General features: G+C 42.5%; 1 protein-coding gene across 1 annotated transcript in view; it reads right to left on the bottom strand.

Annotated features, from left to right (window-relative positions):
* man1a2 (mannosidase, alpha, class 1A, member 2) overlaps window positions 1-19,388 on the bottom strand; it is a 136,811-nt gene that overhangs the window by 90,446 nt on the left and 26,977 nt on the right. The window contains exon 4 of the mRNA XM_064976489.1: window positions 12,564-12,825. Coding sequence (XP_064832561.1) covers window positions 12,564-12,825 — 262 coding nt within the window. The remainder of the gene's footprint in view (window positions 1-12,563; window positions 12,826-19,388) is intronic.

Here is a 19,388-nt window from a genome sequence, read left to right as displayed (position 1 = left end):
CAGCTCTTTCCAGTATTCATTGAGACTCTCTAGTCACATTTTTTATTTTTTATTCTCACAGTATGAACTTTGCTGTGAGTTTGAGTTTTCTTTTTACAGTCTATGGCACTTTGCCTTCCTGGCGCTAGGGCTGCTGAATCAAGCGCACCTACTAACAACTGCACAAATTAATTTAAAAAATAATAGGAATGCAAGGCTTGATCAGTGTTTTTTATTAGAATTGTTTTACATAAATGTTTGTTGATAGACAAGGAATGCCTTGGAGAGGGACCAGTCAAATTGTGATCGCCCGGTTGGTGACCACTGCATTGGGAGATAAAGCAGACTATGTTCCTCATTTCATCAGTCACATTTTTTGCATTATGAAGTTTACCGTAGTTCCCCTGAACAGCTGAGCCAGTCATGCATTTGTTTGTAAATAGCACATTGGGAGAAATTGGGAGCAGGTGCCTAGCAGTTTTTGGTAACTGTACCAAAACCAAACCGTGACCCCAAAACCACATTACATCACGAACCGTGTGTTTAGGTCATACAGCAGAGGTCATGCAGTCTGTCTTACGCTGACATTTCTTATGTTGATATCCACACAAGTATAATTATGTAGTCATTTCTACCCACTATCCATCATGGTGTAGATTAATGTCTGCCTTTAGAACCAAGGAGAAGGCTAATATAAACCCATCTCCCTCTGCCTAGAGGAAATAGGGTCTGGTGTTGTATCACTACAGATTGTCGATTAGACTCTCTCCTCATTTGAATATTGAGTGGTGTAGATACCTCTGTAGATTTATTAATCATGCCACATTATACGCTCGACCTTGCCTTGGAACGGTCTCCAGCCCAGAGAGTTGCCCAGTGTTACTAAAGTCAGTCTGGACGAGATTAAAATCTCTGCCCTGCTCTCTCTCCGCTCGTCCACAATCACTGAGATGTGTATATCTCTTCAGCTCTTAGGGTTGACGAGAAAGGCAGATTGTATTATTAATAATTCTGGGGAATTCATCACCAGTTCTGATACGTACACACTGAAGTGGAAAGAAAAGTGGATTTCATCACCTGTGCCTCCGAGGACACATCACCTTGTAATTTCATAATCTGAGCACTCTGCTGCTGGAATGTGGCTTTTGTTCTAAATATCATCCGATTTTTGAAAAGGAGGAGCGTGACATTGCCTGTTGTGGGCTGAGCTCTTGGGCACGTTATATGAAGACATTATTTCCTCGGTTGATCGCTTTTTCAAAGCGTGCCTTGCAGTGAACCGTGAGGGTGACATCCTTTTAGAGTAAATCACATCTCTTGGACAACTTCCTGGAGAAGCAAAGCCAGGACTGGAGCAGAGGCACAGAAAGGGGGAAGGGAGAGATGAGGGAGACAGAAAGCGAGAGAGAGAGAAGCACGCAAAAAGACAGCACTACATAAAGAGTATCTAAGCAGATAAAGCAGAGAGAAAGGAAAAGAGGGATAGAAAGAGCGAGACAAAGATAGAGACAGAAAAAGACAAGAGCAGGTAGAGATGGTGAGGAAGGGGGACCTTCCTTTATCCAGCTGAATGACGCCTAACAATCTGAGTAGCACCTCCACCCACAGGTTAGACTACAGGTTGTTGTTTAGTGGATTATTCCTGTTCCTGCAAAACTCAGACAGAGGAGATGACGTTTCGGAGGTGGACAGCCTATAAACTCAGAGGTCCGCAGTGCGGCTGGCCAGTGCTCCCTTTGCCTTCCTGTCTCCTGTCCTGAGAAACTGCCAGCTAGGAGCTCTGCCCTGACCTTCAAAATGGTAGCCAAACCCTTGGCCACCAGGCACCCACCCCCAGCATCCTCAATCATCACCCACTGGTGATTCATAAAGCAGAAGCTACCCCGCCACAGACCAATCCTAGAGTCCTGCATTTGGGTTGGATACCCAAGGTTTCCTGCGGTTGACCGGATAAAAGCTGGTGGGTGTAATGAAAACATTCTATCAACCTGCGGGTCGGCTCACGGGTTCAGAACAATTATATTCCGGGTCGGAAATGTTTTAAATCAAGATAATATTTCTTTTTACAAACCTTGGCATTGCGTTGTGAATTCCACTCTGTGAACAGAGAGGAAAGCATATAGGCTACCAGCCACACACCCAGTGGATCAGAGAACTGTCAATTATTTGTGTGGTGCTGAAACTTTCAGCCCTCCATAATTATAATAATTTATACATTGCAAATTGACCATAACTAAGCCCAAAAAGAGATTGCATTTGAAAATAACAATTTCATACCTTGATTACATTGAGAAACGATCACATCTCTTTCTTTTATTTGTGGGAATATTTGGGAACAGATTTCCTCAAATTAGACACATTTTTTAATGAATCCCTGGTGATTTGAGTATTTTGACAAAAAACACCCCCCCCCCCCCCACCCCCAAATTATATTGGTATATTTACTTTTTTTTATTAAAATATTTGGGGGTAAAACATTTTTATAAATCACCCACAGGCTTCCTGTTGCTAACCCCTGCCCTAGGCTATAGCCTACTAAATAAAAGTATTTTTGCATCCTACATTTTAATCTGGAAATTATTTATTTAAGTTTAAATTATTTGATTATTTAAACAATATTGAAGGTTCTTTAGAACAAAACGCTCAGTTACAGTCTTCTCACATCTCTGCAACTCCCGTATGGACTCAGGAGAGGCGAAGGTGGAGAGCCATGCGTCCTCCGAAACACGAAAAACCAAGCTTCCTGACACAATGCCCGCACTTAACCCGGAAGCCAGCAACACCAACGTGTCGGAGGAAACACTGTTCACCTGGTGACGTGTCAGCGTGCATGCGCCTGGCCCACCACAGGAGTTGATAGAGCACAATGGGACAAGGACATCCCTGCTGGCCAAACCCTCCACCCAGACGATCCTCCTCTTTTTAATAGAGGACATCCCTCTGTTTTCTCACGCAATTGCATAGCCTATAGCAATGTTGCGGAACATGAGCTTTCATTAAGTGTGATTCGATTTTCGATAACATTTGCATTGATGCCCGAGGGATTAGAGGGACAATAGAGTACCAGGCAGTTTGGTAGGCTACTAATGACTTATCACCAGCATCAGAGCTTAGATATGGCTAATGACCGTGACTAAAAGGTCACGTGGAATTTGACTGCCGTCATGACTCATGACCGTCGATGTGGCGGTAATACGGTCACCGTAAAAGCCCGAGGTAGACCATTCCATTGTTGTGGGTCAGCTAAGGAGTATTGGTGTCTCTGAGGGGCTTTGGCCTAGTTTGCTAACTACCTCTCTAAGAGTGCAGTGTATAAAATCAGAACATCTGCAGTCTCAGACACTGCCTGTCACCAGGGGAGTAGCCCAAGGCTTGATCCTAGGCCATACGCTCTTCTCAATTTACATCAACAACATAGCTCAGGCAGTAGGAAGCTCTCTCTCATCCACTTATATGCAGATGATAGTCTTACACTCAGCTGGGCCCTGCCCGGATTTCTTAGTGTCCAACAATCTTTCCCTGTCCTGAACACCTCCAAAACAAAGGTCATGTGGTTCGGTATGAAGACTGCTTCCTTGTCCATCTCGTTAGTCAGAAGGTGTTTCAACTGTGCTGGCCCAGGTGATATTTAACAGTGACTGGCCTATCTTGAGAGATGTGGAGATGTTGAGTCTCCCCATTTGATTTCTAGAAAAACATTCCTTAGTCTGATTTTCCCTGTTTTTGTTTCTTCCATTAAGTTTGGTGTGGGTTTTAATTTTGTTAACTTTTTCTTGGGCAAATTGTGGTTGCTTATGGTGGGTGTCTTTTAGGTCCTAGTTGTTGTTGCTAATCAACTTTCAGTGGAGACCCCCACGAGTGTCTTTCAGAACCCCTCCTAAAACCACACCTGTTTCGTTTTGGTTGTTGTCAGTGACTCTTTGTTAGTTCCCCTTTCTGTTTGAGTGACAATTTTGGTTCTTGCTGAGAAACATAACAGATACCTACTACAACCCTCATCCTTCACATACAACACCCGTTCTTCCAGTCACATTCTGTTAAAGGTCTTCAAAGCACACAGATCTCTGGGTTGCTCCTCTTTTCAGTTCCCTGCAGGTAGCTGCAAAAAATAAAAAACACTCAAACTGGACAGTTTTATCTCCATCTTTACATTCATAGACTCAATCATTGACACTCTTACTGACATGTGGCTGCTTCACGTGGTGTATTGTTGTCTCTACCTTTTTGCCCTTCGTGCTGCTGTATGTGCCTAATACTATGTTTACACTGCTACTATTCTGTGCTGCTACTGTGTTGTCATGTGTTGCTACCATGTTGTGTTGTCATGTGTTGCTGCCATGTGTTGTTGTCTTAGGTCTCTCTTTGTGTAGTGTTGTAATGTCTCTTGTCGTGATGTGTGTTTTGTCCAACATTTGTATTTTTAATCACAGCCATCATCCCCGCAGGAGGCCTTCTGCTTCTTGGTAGACCATCACTGTAAATAAGAATTTGTTCTTAAATTGACTTAAATACAGAAATACAGAAAGAAAGAATGTAAAGGTTTTGTTACATCGGCTTTAGGCTTTCATTAGGTAAGAAGACTAATAAGGTGGCCCTTTTTTTAAGAGCGATTTGAGTTGTCAATGTGCTCTCACTGTAAAAAGTTTTTAAAATACCATTCTTAATTCATGGCATGGATTCCTTTTATACAAATGTTGAATAGGTAAGTAATAGCCTACTACTCTGAAGTCATAAAAACAATTAAATATATTGATTTTATTTGGCGGGCCACGATTCGGCTCTCAAAACAATTCAATGTGGGTTGTGAAGAAAAATCTGTCCCGATGTCATATCGGGTGGGGCTCGGAATTATCTTGAGAAGCGATCGGAACTACTGCGGTGCTCTGGAGTTTTGGGGAGCTGTGTCTGGAGTTATGAATGTGCTGCCCTGGGTAACCTCTGGAGTCAGCCTGATGGATTTAAAATCTCCCTCCATCCTTCCCCCACCAGCGGATCCTATCCGCTCTAACGGACGGCCCTTCAGAAGATGCATGAGGGCAGTGAAAATGTGACTGCTGTAAATACATTCATGGCACCCAGGCAGGGTGATAAATTCCCTTTAAAAGAAGACAGTAAAGTAGCTCAGATGGCCCCTTTAACAGCTCTTAGCATCGGGTCCTAACAGATAACAGAGGATGATACGGCTGCCGTTCCATTGTAACATATGGTTCTCTCACACTGATCTCACCACTGAGAACGCTCATCATGGTTTCAGACCCAGTCACAATGTGTGAACATGGAAGCACAACTAGTGGCCGGTTCAGGAACTACACCCGGTCATACAAATCACAGCCAGTAAACAGGGCAGTCAGGTGAACAAGTTTGGGTAGTAGTACAATATTAAAGTAGATCATGTTTAAAAAGTCACCTTTTGGTTGAGAAGCTTTTGCCTTCAAATGAATGACCATGCTCTAAACCTCCCTGGGCCCATTCCCTCTGGCACTTTCTCTCTACACTGCTGTGACTTTTCTTTGGGATAAATTAACTGATATTCTACCTCCCTCTCCCTGTTTCTCCGACCTTGAGTACTGTCTGCACCACTATGCCCCTTCCCTCGCCCCCTCTTTCTCTCTCACATGCTGGGTATATGGTCAGCCATGAACCTGGCACTGAAGTGGTGGTCCCTGTGCCTCCCAGTCCTCTCCCCCCAGGGCACCTTGTATGGCAGGCCAACACACCACACCCCTCTTCTGACCTCTATAGGTCCCAGAGAGCCTGGCAAACACGCTAAACAAAGAAACACTCCTTTCCTCTCACTCTCCCTGCCAAGACTGAACGGTCCCTAACGAGTGGTGAGAGGACCATGGATCAGAGGCTGTCCGTTTGCAGATGCTCCCTAAGAGAATATAGTTTACAAATTAGAGCCAGAGAGTTCACCTGTCATTGAGTGTTTCAAAAGGCAGCCACATACAGAGAGGGCATGGACACCACAATCCCGTTCCCATTTCCCAGTACTACGTATTGTTCGAGCTGAAAGGATACTAAATGGATTATTGCATTGTCATGACGAGATTGTCTGGGTCAGGCAAGTAGAAATACTATACAATAGGGAGAACATTACGTTTTATGGGGCAACAGAAATGTAACGACTAAAAATAAACCATAAAAATTGTGAAACAAAGAAGTTATCTTGCGTGCAGTCTCCTACCTCTTCTCAAAGACACACCACTCAGCGTCACACAGAGTCGGCCTCATAAAAACAATTGTGAAGCAGTCAAACCCCTAGACACATGAAGGCAGGTACGCAACCCAGTAAGATGACAACATGAAACAAAAAAAAAACACTTCTCAGTTTCTAGGCGTCAACACTGTTAAACTGTTGAATATTTTTAGGTACTTCTTAAGTAAATACCTGCAGTCAACTCATACAATACGATTGCATTCTTCATTTAACCTGTCACATCATTTTTCATTATGAAGGTTACCAGTAGTCCCCAGTCACGTGATGTTTGTTTACAAGCACACAATGATGAGAGACCGAGACTGGAACCTTGTGAGTCACTCACTGTTGTGCAGTATGCGTCATGTGATCTAGTTACAGTACGGAATTTAAGACTAAATACTTCACTTAATAGTTCTAAGATATCTAGAAGGCAACAATAAAAAAAAAATGCTTAATGCTCTGCAGTTGTGCATTTGGTTTGCTAATTTAGTTGCTAGTTGGTCGCTAGTTAGTCGCTTGGTAACAGCAGAAAATCTCCTCCCTGATTGTTTTGTGCGTGCAGTAGAGTAGCATTTTTTGGTTACTAGTATACTTGTAAAGTTTAGGTCAGACTGCATAAAAAATTTTTGCAATGTGCTTGTTAGCATTTAGTTTGCATTCTCTATGAGATTTTACATATACTTGTTAGCATTGGTAACCTTTGGATTAGTGGGGTTTGAAAACAGATCCCCTTGTGTTCAGTGCCAGTATTACTGGATATCCCGGTATGGCACAAGGTCGGTATGAATGTATGACAATTTCGATATCGCCCAAGTCTATCCATTTCTACCTCTCATCTCTCACGCTAATCCAGGCAGGATAAATTATTTTCCCTGCTTCCGTTTAATCTGTTCAAACACCACATACAGAGATAACAACACTGAGGTGCGCTACCGTGGCAACAGTCGAGGTGAGCAGAATTGGGGGTTGTTTTGTCCTGTGCCAATTCCTGTCACATTCTCTCCATCAGCCCAGCACTAATCAAACGTAGCACCACCCTGCTTCTTAGGCTTATATTTAGCATTTAGCTGCTATGGTTTGCCTGGAATACAGACGTGTCTTTTCCACCCATCTCCCTTTCTTTTCACCACCTCCATTTCAGAGATGTGCTAAACGACACCAAAATGGTAATGAAATAGCGGGGCCAAACAAGTCCACACTTACCGAGGTGGGTTCCAGCAGAGAGGACAGTGTTGAAATATAGATCCATGACATCCATACATAATGTATAGAGGCATACATTCTCATGAATTATGGATGCTGGTCACCAGATAGTGCTTCTCTTCTGGGGATATAGGGCGGTATCAGATGGGCATAGCTTACTACAGTGTGTGTCACACAAAGCAGAAACCTAGATTGGCTCTCTTGAGATTAATCTGTTGCAGAGTGGAGGGTCGTGTTAGATGGGGAATTAGGCTTATAGCACTGTGCTGTGGGGAATGGATCTTATTTTCTCATATTTACTTATTCTATAGATGCATTGGCGGTGATTACTTTTCTGTTTCACAAATAACACAGAATGGTGCTTCAGAGTGAGAAGTAGTTCATCCTAAAAAACATCCTGACTGGTTGGCATTGTTACCTGGTATGGCATATGCACGTCATCCTACCGCAAAGGGTAGTGCGTAAGGCCCAGTACGCCACTGGGGCCAAGCTTCCTGCCATCCAGGACCTCTATACCAGGCAGTGTCAGAGGAAGGCCCTAAAAATTGTCAATGACTCCAGCCACCCTAGTCAGACTGTTCTCTCTGCTACCACACGGCAAGTGGTACCAGAGCGCTAAGTCTAGGTCCAAAAGACTCCTTAACAGCTTCTACCCCCAAGCCATAAGACTGTTGAACAGTTAATCAAATGGCTACTTTGACTATTTGCATTGATCCCCCTTTTTTTTACACTGCTGCTACTCGCTGTTTATTATCTATGCAGTCACTTTACCCCAACCTACATATACATATTACCTCAATTACGCCCACTAACCTGTACCCCCACACATTGACTCGGTACCGGTAACCCCTGTATATAGCCTCGTCATTGTGTAACTTTTTTACTTTAGTTAATTTAGTAAATATTTTCTTAACTGCATTGTTGGTTAATAAGGGCTTGTAAGTAAGCATTCTATTTGTACATCGACTCGGTACCCCTTGTATATAGCCAAGTTATCATTACGAATTGTGTATTTGTTATTAGATTTATTTATGCGTTTTACTTTTCTATGATCTTTCTCTCTACATTGTTGGGAAGGCCTGCAAGTTAGCAATATGTCTCTCTTTCCTTTACGAAGCATGTAACGAATATAATTTTATTAAATTTATGAGAAATCAGTGTCATTACACTGTGGTTGGGTATGACAGATGGCCATGCCGGGAGCGTGAAAGCACACGCGGCTCTTAACCTGTTGAGTGTAGGGGGCAGTATTTTGATGTTTGGATGAAAAACGTACCCAAAAGAAACTGCCTATTTATCAGGCCCAGAATCTAGAATATGCATATAATTGTCAGATTAGGATAGAAAACACTAAAGTTTCCAAAACGATCAAAATACTGTCTGTGAGTATAAAATAACTGATATTGCAGGCGAAAACCTGAGGAAAATCCAACCCGGAAGTGCCGTTTTTCCTGAAAGCTCTCTGTTCCATTGCCTGCCTTTGCTCCATTTAAAAGGGATATCAACCAGATTCCTTTTCCTATGGCTTCCCCATGGTGTGAACAGTCTAGACATAGTTTCAGGCTTTTATTTTTAAAAATAAGCGAGAAAGATCACATTGCGTCATTGGATGGCTGGGTGCCAGCAGCGTTTTGCATGCGCAACAGCTTGGAGCAGACATTTTCTCTCTCTGTCCTATTGAAGACGCTACAGTCCCCGTTTAAATATTATTGATTATATATTGTAAAAACAAACTGAGGATTGATTATAAAAAACGTTTGACATGTTTCTCTGAACTTTATGGATACTATTTGGAATTTGTCTGCCCCGTCGTGACCTCTCGAGCCTGTGGATTTCTGAACATAACGCACCAACCAAATGGAGGTATTTTGGATAAAAAATAATCTTTATGGAACAAAAGGAACATTTGTGTAACTGGGAGTCTCGTGAGTGCAATCATCCGAAGATCATCAAAGGTAAGTGATTCATTTTATTGCTTTCTGACTTTCGTGACCAATCTACTTGGCTGCTAGCTGAGAGAGATGTCCTTACATAAACGTTTGGTATGCTTTCGCCGAAAAGCTTTTTTGAAATCTGACACGCCATGTGGATTAACAACAAGCTAAGCTGTGTTTTGCTACATTGCACTTGTGATTTAATTAAAATTAAATATTTTTAGTAATTTAATTTGACGCTCTGCAATTCAGTGGATGTTGACGAAAATGTTCCCGGTAACGGGATGGGTGTATCAAGAAATTAAGAGAAGACAAGCTATTTGCACATTGCACACAAAATGAGGTGGAAACTGAGCTGCAAAAAGTATGACCACAGAGACAAATATTTCCCTTAGGTTACACAGACCCACAAAGAATTGAAAACAAAAACAAATATTTATGAACTCTCATATCGATTGGGTGAAATACCAGTGTGCCATCACAGTAGCAAGATTTGTGACCTGTTTTCAAAAGAAAACGGCAACAAGTGAACAACAAACACCATTGTAAATACAACACATAATTATATTTATTTTCCATTTTGATGTCTTCATTATTATTCTACAATGTAGAAAATAGTAAAAATAAAGAAAAACCCTGGAATGAGTAGGTGTCCAAAATGTTGAATGGTACTGTACTTTAAATCTGGTTTTAGTCATTCAAGTTTACACTGAAAGCATTTCTGCTTCCCGAAAAAGTTTTTTTTTTTTAAACATACATATTGTTTGGAAAAACGCTTAGGCGGCCAGACGAAGGATTTCAATGGCATAAAAATCCCTGCAAGCATTTCTGCTCTGGTCCAATAGGAAAAATGAATATGGTGGAGGAGATATGGTACACTACATATACAACAGTATGTGGACACCCCTTCAAATTAGTGGATTCAGCTATTCTAGCCACAACCGTTGCTGACAGGTGTATAAAATCGAGCACATAGCCATGCAATCTCCACAGACAAACTACCCTGGGGTGGGAGTGTAGCCTAGTGGTTAGAGACATGGACTAGTAACAGAAAGGTTGCAAGATCGAATCCCTGAGCTGACAAGGTAAAAATCTGTCATTCTGCCCCTGAACAAGGCAGATAACCCACTGTTCGTAGGTCGTCATTGAAAACAAGAATTTGTTCTTAATTAACTGATTTGCCTAGTTAAATAAAAGGTCAAATAAAAAAATGTAAATAAAAAAACATTGGCAATAGAATGGCTTTACTGAAGAGCTCAGTGAATTTCAACGTGGCACCGTCATAGGATGCCACCTTTCCAACTAGTCAGTTTGTCTAATGTCTGTCCTGCTCGAGCTGCCCCAGTCAACTGTAACGTCTAAGAGCTACAACAGCTCAGCCATGAAGTCATAGGCCACACAAGCTCACAGAACGGGACCGCCAAGCGCTGAAGTGGCTAGCTCGTAAAAATAGTCTGTCCTCGGTTGCTACACTCACTATCGAGTTCCAAACTGCCTCTGGAAGCAACGTCAGCACAAGAACTGTTCGTCGGGGGCTTCATGAAATGGGCTTCCATGGCTGAGCAGCCACACACAAGCCTAAGATAACAGTGCGCAATGCCAAGTGTCGGCTGGAGTGGTTTAAAGCTTGCCGCCATTGGACTCTGGAGCAGTGGAAACGCATTCTCGGGAGTGATGAATCACGCTTCACCATCTGGCAGTCCGACGGACGAATCTGGGTTTGGCAGATACAAGGAGAACGCTACCCGCCAGAATGCATAGTGCCAACTGTAAAGTTTGGTGAAGGAGGAGAAATGGTCTGGGGCTGTTTTTCATGGTTCGAGCTAGGCCCATTGAAGGGAAATCTTAGTGCTACAGCATACAATTACATTTTAAACAATTCTATGCTACCAACTTTGTGGCAACAGTTTGGGGAAGGCCCTTTCCTGTTTTACTATGACAATGCACAAAGCGAGATCCATACAGAAATGGTTTGTCGAGATCGTGTGGAAGAACTTGACTGGCCTGCACAGAGCTCTGACCTCAACCCCATCGAACACCTTTGGAATGAATTGGAATGCCAATTGCGAGCCAGGCCTAATCGCACAACATCACTGCCCGACCTCACTATTGCTCATGGCTGAATGGAAGCATGTGCCCGCAGCAATGTGCCAACATCTTGTGGAAAGCCTTCCCAGAAGAGTGGAGGCTGTTAAAGCAGCAAAGGGGGGACCAACTCCTATTAATGGCCATGATTTTGGAATGAGATGTTCAACAAGTGTCCACATACTTTTGGTCACGTAGTGTATATGGTGAGAATCTGAACATTGAAGATGGTTCTATTTCTAGGGACAACGGCTGAGTGGCATGACAATTACACACAATATCCCCTCTGCATTTAGTTTGTGTTCACATTTAAGTCAGATATTTTTCAAGACCCAGTGACATGATTGGCAGTTAGCCTAGCGGTTAGAGTGTTGGGCCAGTAACCGAAAGATCACTGGTTCGAATCACCGGAGCCGACAAGGTGAAAAATCTGTCGACGTGCCCTTGAGCAAGGCTACATGTTCAAGTAGAAACATTATAAGACAGAGATGATTCCAGGGACGATATTGGTTGGACAGATGGTGTGTCACATTCCCATTCCATGACAAGATTGGTAAGACAATTTGTGACAGACAAGGAGTAACTAAAAGCAGTTGATGAAGAGTCTCGCAAGATTTTACAACATTTTGCAATAGCACGACACATAGCCATCCTCCCTCCTTGAAAACATTGCTTGATGACAGTTGGCCTTTGTTCTGTAGAGATATGATTGGTGCTCACAATCACAAAGTAATCAGGCAGCCGCCGTATAGCTATGAGTGTATGGCAGGCAGCATACTCTCTGAATGATAATTATGTGGGAACAAAAGGCTCATTGGGAGACAAAAGCAAAGTTTAGAGCAAATGGGCTTGCCTCATGCCGCAGTAAGTGTTCTGACTAAGTGGCATTCAGAAAGGCATGATAGAGGTAATTATCTGGAAGAATGGACTGATGGGGGAAAACGGTCTCAGGTTGGCTGTCTGTCTGTCGGTCCCAACTCAGCATCGCAGAAAGAGCATCTGAACTATCAGACACATCTCTGTCTCCTAGATCTCCCTTTCACACAGAGAAGACCGTGACATAGGGACAGACAAAAGACAAAGATAAGGACACGCGCAGCAGCACACACACACTCATCCACACCCCCCAACCCCACCCCTTCTCCCTCCTTCTGCCTCACCTCTCTGATCTTGTCTCGTTTTTCCTTGACATCAGGCTCCACGGGGTCTCCATCGTTGACCCCCACCACCTTGGGCATGGGGACAGGGGGCAGGGGCTTCGGCACCTCCTTCTTCTTCTTTAGGTCCTCCACCACCTTGCTCTTTTCCGTCTGGATCTCAGCCCGCAGCTCATCCCGGGACTTCCTCAGCTTCTCCTTGGCTTCCTGCAGCGCACGCTCGTGGTCCACACGAATCTTATCGCGCAGGCTCTCCTCCTCCTCCCTAAAGGGGCACAACAGGAAGTCAGCACACAGGTTACAACATAACCCGGAAGTGAATAACCTCAGACAGGAAGTGGGCACCTAAAAGGTAAAGCAGGAAGTAGGCACCAAACTGTAAGATTCAAACATTGTCATACAATGGTAAAGTTAACCTTTCTTGGGTAGGGGGCAGTATTTTCACGTCCGGATGAAAGGTGTGCCCAAAGTAAACTGCCTGTTACTAGGATATGCATATAATTGGTAGATGTGGATAGAAAACACCCTAAAGTTTCTAAAATTGTTAAAATAATGTCTGAGTTTAACAGAACTGATATGGCAGCTGAAACCCCGAGGACAAACCATCCAAGAACAAAAAATAATTTCAGCCGACCACTGTTTCTAATGGCTTTCATGTTTATTATGAGTAAATGAAGTCCTAGATTGCAGTTCATAGGGCTTCCACTAGATGTCAACAGTCTTTAGAAAGAGTTTCAGGCTGGTTTTTGGAAAAATGTTTTTCTAAGTGGCTTCCATTTTGGCTATAGTGTTTAAATGCGCGTTCTTTGTTATTTATCTCCGGTAATGAACTTACTATTCTCCGTCTTAACCTCTTGGATTTAGGGGGCGCCATTTTAATTTTTGGATGAAAAACGTTCCCGTTTTAAACAAGATATTTTGTCACGAAAATATGCTCGACTATGCATATAATTGACAGCTTTGGAAAGAAGACACAGACGTTTCCAAAACTGCAAATATATTGTCTGCGAGTGCCGCATTTTTTGAAACCGCCTCATGCCAATGACTCCTTATATGGCTGTGAATGAGCTTACGTTTTCCACGTATTCCCCAAGGTTTCTACAGCCTTGTGACGTCTTTTTAGGCATTTCCATTGAAGAATGGCTGTCAGGGACCATATATAGCATGTGGTCACATGGTGTCTCCCGCAGAAAATCTTGTGTAAAATACTGAGGTAGCCATTTTTCCAATCGCTTCTTATGAGAAACCAATTGCCTCGACGGATATATTATCGAATATATATGTTAAAAACACCTTGACGATAGATCCTAAACAACGTTTGCAGTGTTTGTCGATATTATGGAGCAAATTTTGTAAAAAGTTTGGCGTTATAGTTGCAGCATTTTCCGGTCGATTTCTCAGCCAAGCATGATGAAGAAACGGGAGCTATTTCGCCTACAAAAATAATATTTTTGGAAAAAGGGAACATTTGCTATCTAACTGAGAGTCTCCTGAGTGAAAGCATCTGAAGTTCTTCAAAGGTAAATTATTTAATTTGGTTGCTTTTCTTATTTTCGTGAAAATGTTGCCTGCTGCCAGCAGAGCCTAGCATAGCATTATGCCATTATAAACTTACACAAATGCTTGTCTAGCGTTGGCTGTAACGCATATTTTGAAAATCTGAGATGACAGTGTTGTTAAAAGGCTAAGCTTGTGTTTGAATATATTTATATCATTTCATTTGCGATTTTCATGAATAGGAAAAGTTTATGTCCGCTGCGTTATGCTAATGCATTTGAGGCTATGACTACGCTCCCGGATACGGGTTTGCTTGTCGCAAGAGGTTAAATTGTATTGTTTATTTGCCCCATAAGAAGTTAAGTAAAGATTTAGGCTACATGGTCAAGGCTTAGGATATTCCCTGGAGCCATGTACTGTGGAAAAGAAAATACAAAAAAGGATCAAAAGGAGACATTTTATCATCAACACTTTGCCTGCAAGGCCGACTTCAGGACAAAGAAGCAGCTGCAACGTCGACAATATATGTTCCTCTTTCAATCCTGTCCTCTTGCTGTTCTATAATATACCATTGTTGGAGACTATAAAACAGGGATGTTCTACAATGCATATTCGGAAAGTACTCACCCCATGGCTTTTTGTTATGTTACAGCCATTATTCTAAAATGGAATTTAAAAAAAATCCCTAATCAATCCACACACAATACCCCATAATGACATAGCGAATACAGTTTGACATTTTTGCAAATGTATACATTTTTTTTATATATATACTTAAAAAATGTTTCTTATTTACATAATTGCTGTGAAACTCAAAATTGAGCTCATATGCACCTTGTTTCCATTGATCATCCTTGAGATGTTTCTACAACTTGATTGGACATGATTTAGACAGCCACACATGTCTATATGAGGTCCCACTGTTGACAGTGCATGTCAGAGTAAAAACCAAGCTATGCGGTTGAAGGAATTGTCCGTAGAGTTCCGAGACAAGATTGTGTCGAGGAAGGGTACCAAAAAATGTTTGCAGCAATAAAGGTCCCCAAGAACACAATGGCCTCCATCATTCTTACTTGGAAGAAGTTTGGAACCATCAAGAGTCTTCCTAGAGCTGGCCACCTAGCCAAACTGAAGAATCGGGGGAGAAGGGCCTTGGTCAGGGAGGTGACCAAGAACCCGATGGTCACTCTGACAGAGCTCCAGAGTTCCTCTGTACAGATGGGAGAAGGACAACCATCTCTGCGGCACTAGACCAATCAGGGCTTTATGGTGGAGTTGCCAGACGGAAGACACTCCTCAGTAAAACACACGACAGCCCAATTGGAGTTTGCCAAAAGGCACCTAAAGGACTCTCAAACCATGAAAAACCAGATTCTCTGGTCTGATGAAACCAAGATTGAACTCTTTGGCTGAATGCCAAGCGTCACGCCTGGAGGAAACCTGGCACCATCCCTACGGTGAAGCATGGTGGTGGCAGCATCATGCTGTGGGGATGTTTTTCAGAGGCAGGGACTGGGAGACTAATCAGGATTGAGGGAGAGATAAACGGAGCAAAGTACAGAGAGATCCTTGATAAAAACCTGCTCCAGAGCGCTCAGGACCTCAGACTGGGGCGAAGGTTCACTTTCCAACAGGGCAACGACCTTAAGCACACAGCCAAGACAGCGTAGGAATGACTTCAGGACAAGTCTCTGAATCTCCTTAAACGGCCCAGCCAGAGCCCAGACTTGAATCCCATCTAACATTTCTGGAGAGACCTGAAAATAGTTGTGCAGCGACGCTCCCCATCCAACCTGGCAGAGCTTGAGAGGAACTGCAGAGAAGAATGAGAGAAACTCCCCAAATAAAGGTGTGCCAAGCTTGTAGCATCATACACAAGAAGACTCTAGGCTGTAATCGCTGCTAAAGCGCTTCAACAAAGTACTGAGTAAAGGGTCTGAATTCTTATGTAAATGTGATTAAAAAAAATATTACTTTTAACACATTGGAAAACATTTATAAAAACCTGTTTTTGCTTGGTCATTATCGGGTATTGTTTGTAGATTGACGAGGGGAAAACAACAATTTAATCAATTTTAGAATAAGGCTGTAACGCAACAAAATATGGAAAAGGTCAAGGGGTCTGAAATACTTTCCGAATACACTATTTGAATTCTAAAATCAAAAGTGGTGCAGTCAGAAAGTGATTGAAATCATATAGAATGACCCAACAACAAGAGGCAGGAGACAGCTTTCTAATACAAAAGAGAAAATAGAAGTGAAACATTGTCATTCCACATGACCTGTGCGAGGGGACAAGATGTCTAATGTGTGTGTGGACTCAGCTGTGGGGCCCTGGAGATGCTGGCTGAGAACCTGAGGGCCGAACCCTGTCTGAGAGTAGGGGACGTGTGTGAGAGAAAGGGAGAGAACAGAACACTAAAAGCCATCAGTTTTTGCAGCTGCAATACAAAGTACAACCTGACCCCACGGCAGGAAGGCAGGAGGGAGAGCAAGAGACTAACAGACCCAGGGGTACAGTGAAAAAAGTATAAAAATGCAGGGCAAAGAGAAAAGAGGAAAAAGAAGAAGGGAGCGACAGAGATTACAGAGAGCTAAAAAAAGGGTCAGGTGGATACTGTGGGAATGGAGACGTGTGTTGATGACATCTGCCATTACAGCTCACTTCACTCAAGATGAGCCCTCAGGCTGGCAGAGGAGAGACAGCTGCACAATGAAGAGCTAGAAGAAAAGATGGGAGAGGAGAATGGAAGAGACCATTGGGGGAAGGGGGGTTAGGGATCACCCACTGTAGCACAGATATGAGCCATTTCACCGCAGCCACTAATTCACCAAGACAGACAGGCATTTTATACTAATTACCCTTCTTTAAGAGTAAACTGGCTGCCAGAATAGACACAGTGAAGGTCTGTTGTGTTTCATTACCATACAGTTCCCGAATGTGTGCCGATCCACTCTTCAGGACCAAAATAACAGCTCCACACTACTTACAACTCAAAACATGAATACATTATCATGTCGGGGTGTGTGTGTGTGTGTGTGTGTGTGTGTGTGTGTGTGTGTGTGTGTGTGTGTGTGTGTGTGTGTGTGTGTGTATCTGCAGACTTTAATTGATAGGAAATGTGTTTACACTGTGTGTGGTAAGAACTGACTCAGTCCAGATAAAGACACTGTCCTGGCAGTTCTAACCCACCGGAGGGCTGGAGTCCTATGCATTTATGAGTACATCCTCACAAACATATACTCCTATATGTTATTTATGTGCTATTTAGTGCGATATGTTCACTGACTGACTATTGCGGCCATGAGGGTTTACAGGGTTTTACGTTAGGACAATGTGGCCACTGACAACGTGACCGGGAAGATTTTAATTTACCGGCCATTTAAGAAACTTACCAGACCCATATGAATTGGTGTAAACCCATTAGGGCATTCACCCACAGTGCTCAGAATTGCAGAAATCACTTTTAGATTATGGTAATTCATCTTAACAGAACATGCAACTCCTGTAGTGAAGTAGCCAATAAAATGTCATTTCAAACATTTGCCAAAATGCAATTCTTGGGAAAACACTGTGCTAAACAGCACATCTAATGAGAGCAGTTCCATATGTGACAGAGATCAACATCTCTGTTTGAAACTTAGAGGGGGAATCTAAAGATACAACAACTAGGATGGGACGCCAATATGACTAGGATTGTGCGTTTGGCTTCTGGACAATGAAATAAAGTTGATAAGAAAACCAATAGAACAAAAGAGAAATGCTGGTTTCAGCATATGAGGAAGTCTTTATAAAATAATTGCCACCATGTTTCTATGGTTGGATTTTGCCTAGGCTACTTTGAAGCAAGTTAAGACATGCCTCACAATATGTTAAAATGTTAAGTACCTTTAAAATGAAGTATGTTTTCAAAATGAATACTGCGTTCAGGTCACATTGTAAAGTGGTGGGTGATACACTGATAGCCTGCCTACCGCTGTCTATGCACTTTAAAGGCGAATGGGAGGCGGGATTCAATTACCAGAGAAATAAAAACAGTAGCACTTTTTAAATCGTGGCCATCAAAATTGTTTTTAACACGCGATTTGTTAGAATTGTTGCACAATGACTGAGCTTATAAAAGCACGTTTCACTCCAGTAGCAATAAGTTGAGGAGCTGCAGCAGCATCTCTAGAGCGGTCTGACAAGAGATAGTCCGCTCAAAATATGCTGTGCACATGTGATAAATAAGACACATGATGACTAACTAAAAAATACACACGCACCAATTTAATTCCACTAAATTTAGCAAATTAACCTATAGACCGATAAGCATGACGGTCAAATGTATTTCCATCGAATAAATAAAAAGCATTATTTTGCAATGGGATTGTTTTTTCTCCCGGTCAATTTGTCCGGCAACAATTTTATTAATCAGCTTTTTCCTTTTTTGTTATTAGCCAAAAGCTGTCAATTACCGGCAAAGGGAAACACTGTGTGTGTGTGTGACATGGCAAGCTGTGTTAAATGAGTGTGTGTTTTCAGTCCCCCACTGTGCTCTAATGGCTTCAGAGGAGGACCTGTGAGAGTGAAAGGCCAGGATGACGACAGGAAACATTACTACACAGCACCGGGCCTAATGGGCGCACAAATACTCTTGTGGTAATGGATTCACCCATTAATCTGCCTGAACCTAGCCCTTTCTTGTGCTCACTCCCTCATCCCTCGCTCTCTCCTCCTCGGAGCCATTCTGAGTCACTCTAGCGTCACAGTGATTTCATGCGAGACTCATAATGTCAAACACTCAATTAAGAGCATGTCAACATCTGCCTGACTCATTTATCTTGACAAAGACGTGAGTCCAGGCCCGAGCAATCAAGCGCCCTGCCTAACCTGCATGTTTCCTTCATCAGACCAGAGCAATCACATCCACCTTACTGATTAGTGCCTCCAGTCATAATCACTTCCTGCTTTCATTAGCCTCTTCCAATAGCATTTCAACATCTTTTTTATTTATTTAATTTTTTACAATTATTCCTGCACAATGACATATAATACAATTGAACAGTAATGCATCCTACAGGATGTATTGTTTTTTTCTTGCCCATCAAGCCACTTTTAACCTCACCCCAATTTCCCCATCTACCCTCTCCCCCACCCTCCATTACATATCTATCCTATGAATGGGAAAGCAGCAGACAAATCATACCAAGCAAGTCATGAACATAAATAACAACAAGAAACCAAGCAAAAACAAAACAAAACAAATAATTATAATAAAATAGAAGTACAATTACTCAAACATTGGTATTTGCTCTAGGTATTTGCACTTATTGGCCTACATTAGGTTG

This window comes from Oncorhynchus masou, chromosome 10 (assembly GCF_036934945.1).
Source record: "Oncorhynchus masou masou isolate Uvic2021 chromosome 10, UVic_Omas_1.1, whole genome shotgun sequence".
Lineage (NCBI taxonomy): Eukaryota > Metazoa > Chordata > Actinopteri > Salmoniformes > Salmonidae > Oncorhynchus > Oncorhynchus masou.
The sequence above is the reverse complement of the archived record's forward strand: the minus strand, read 5'-3'. Positions and strand labels throughout refer to the sequence as shown.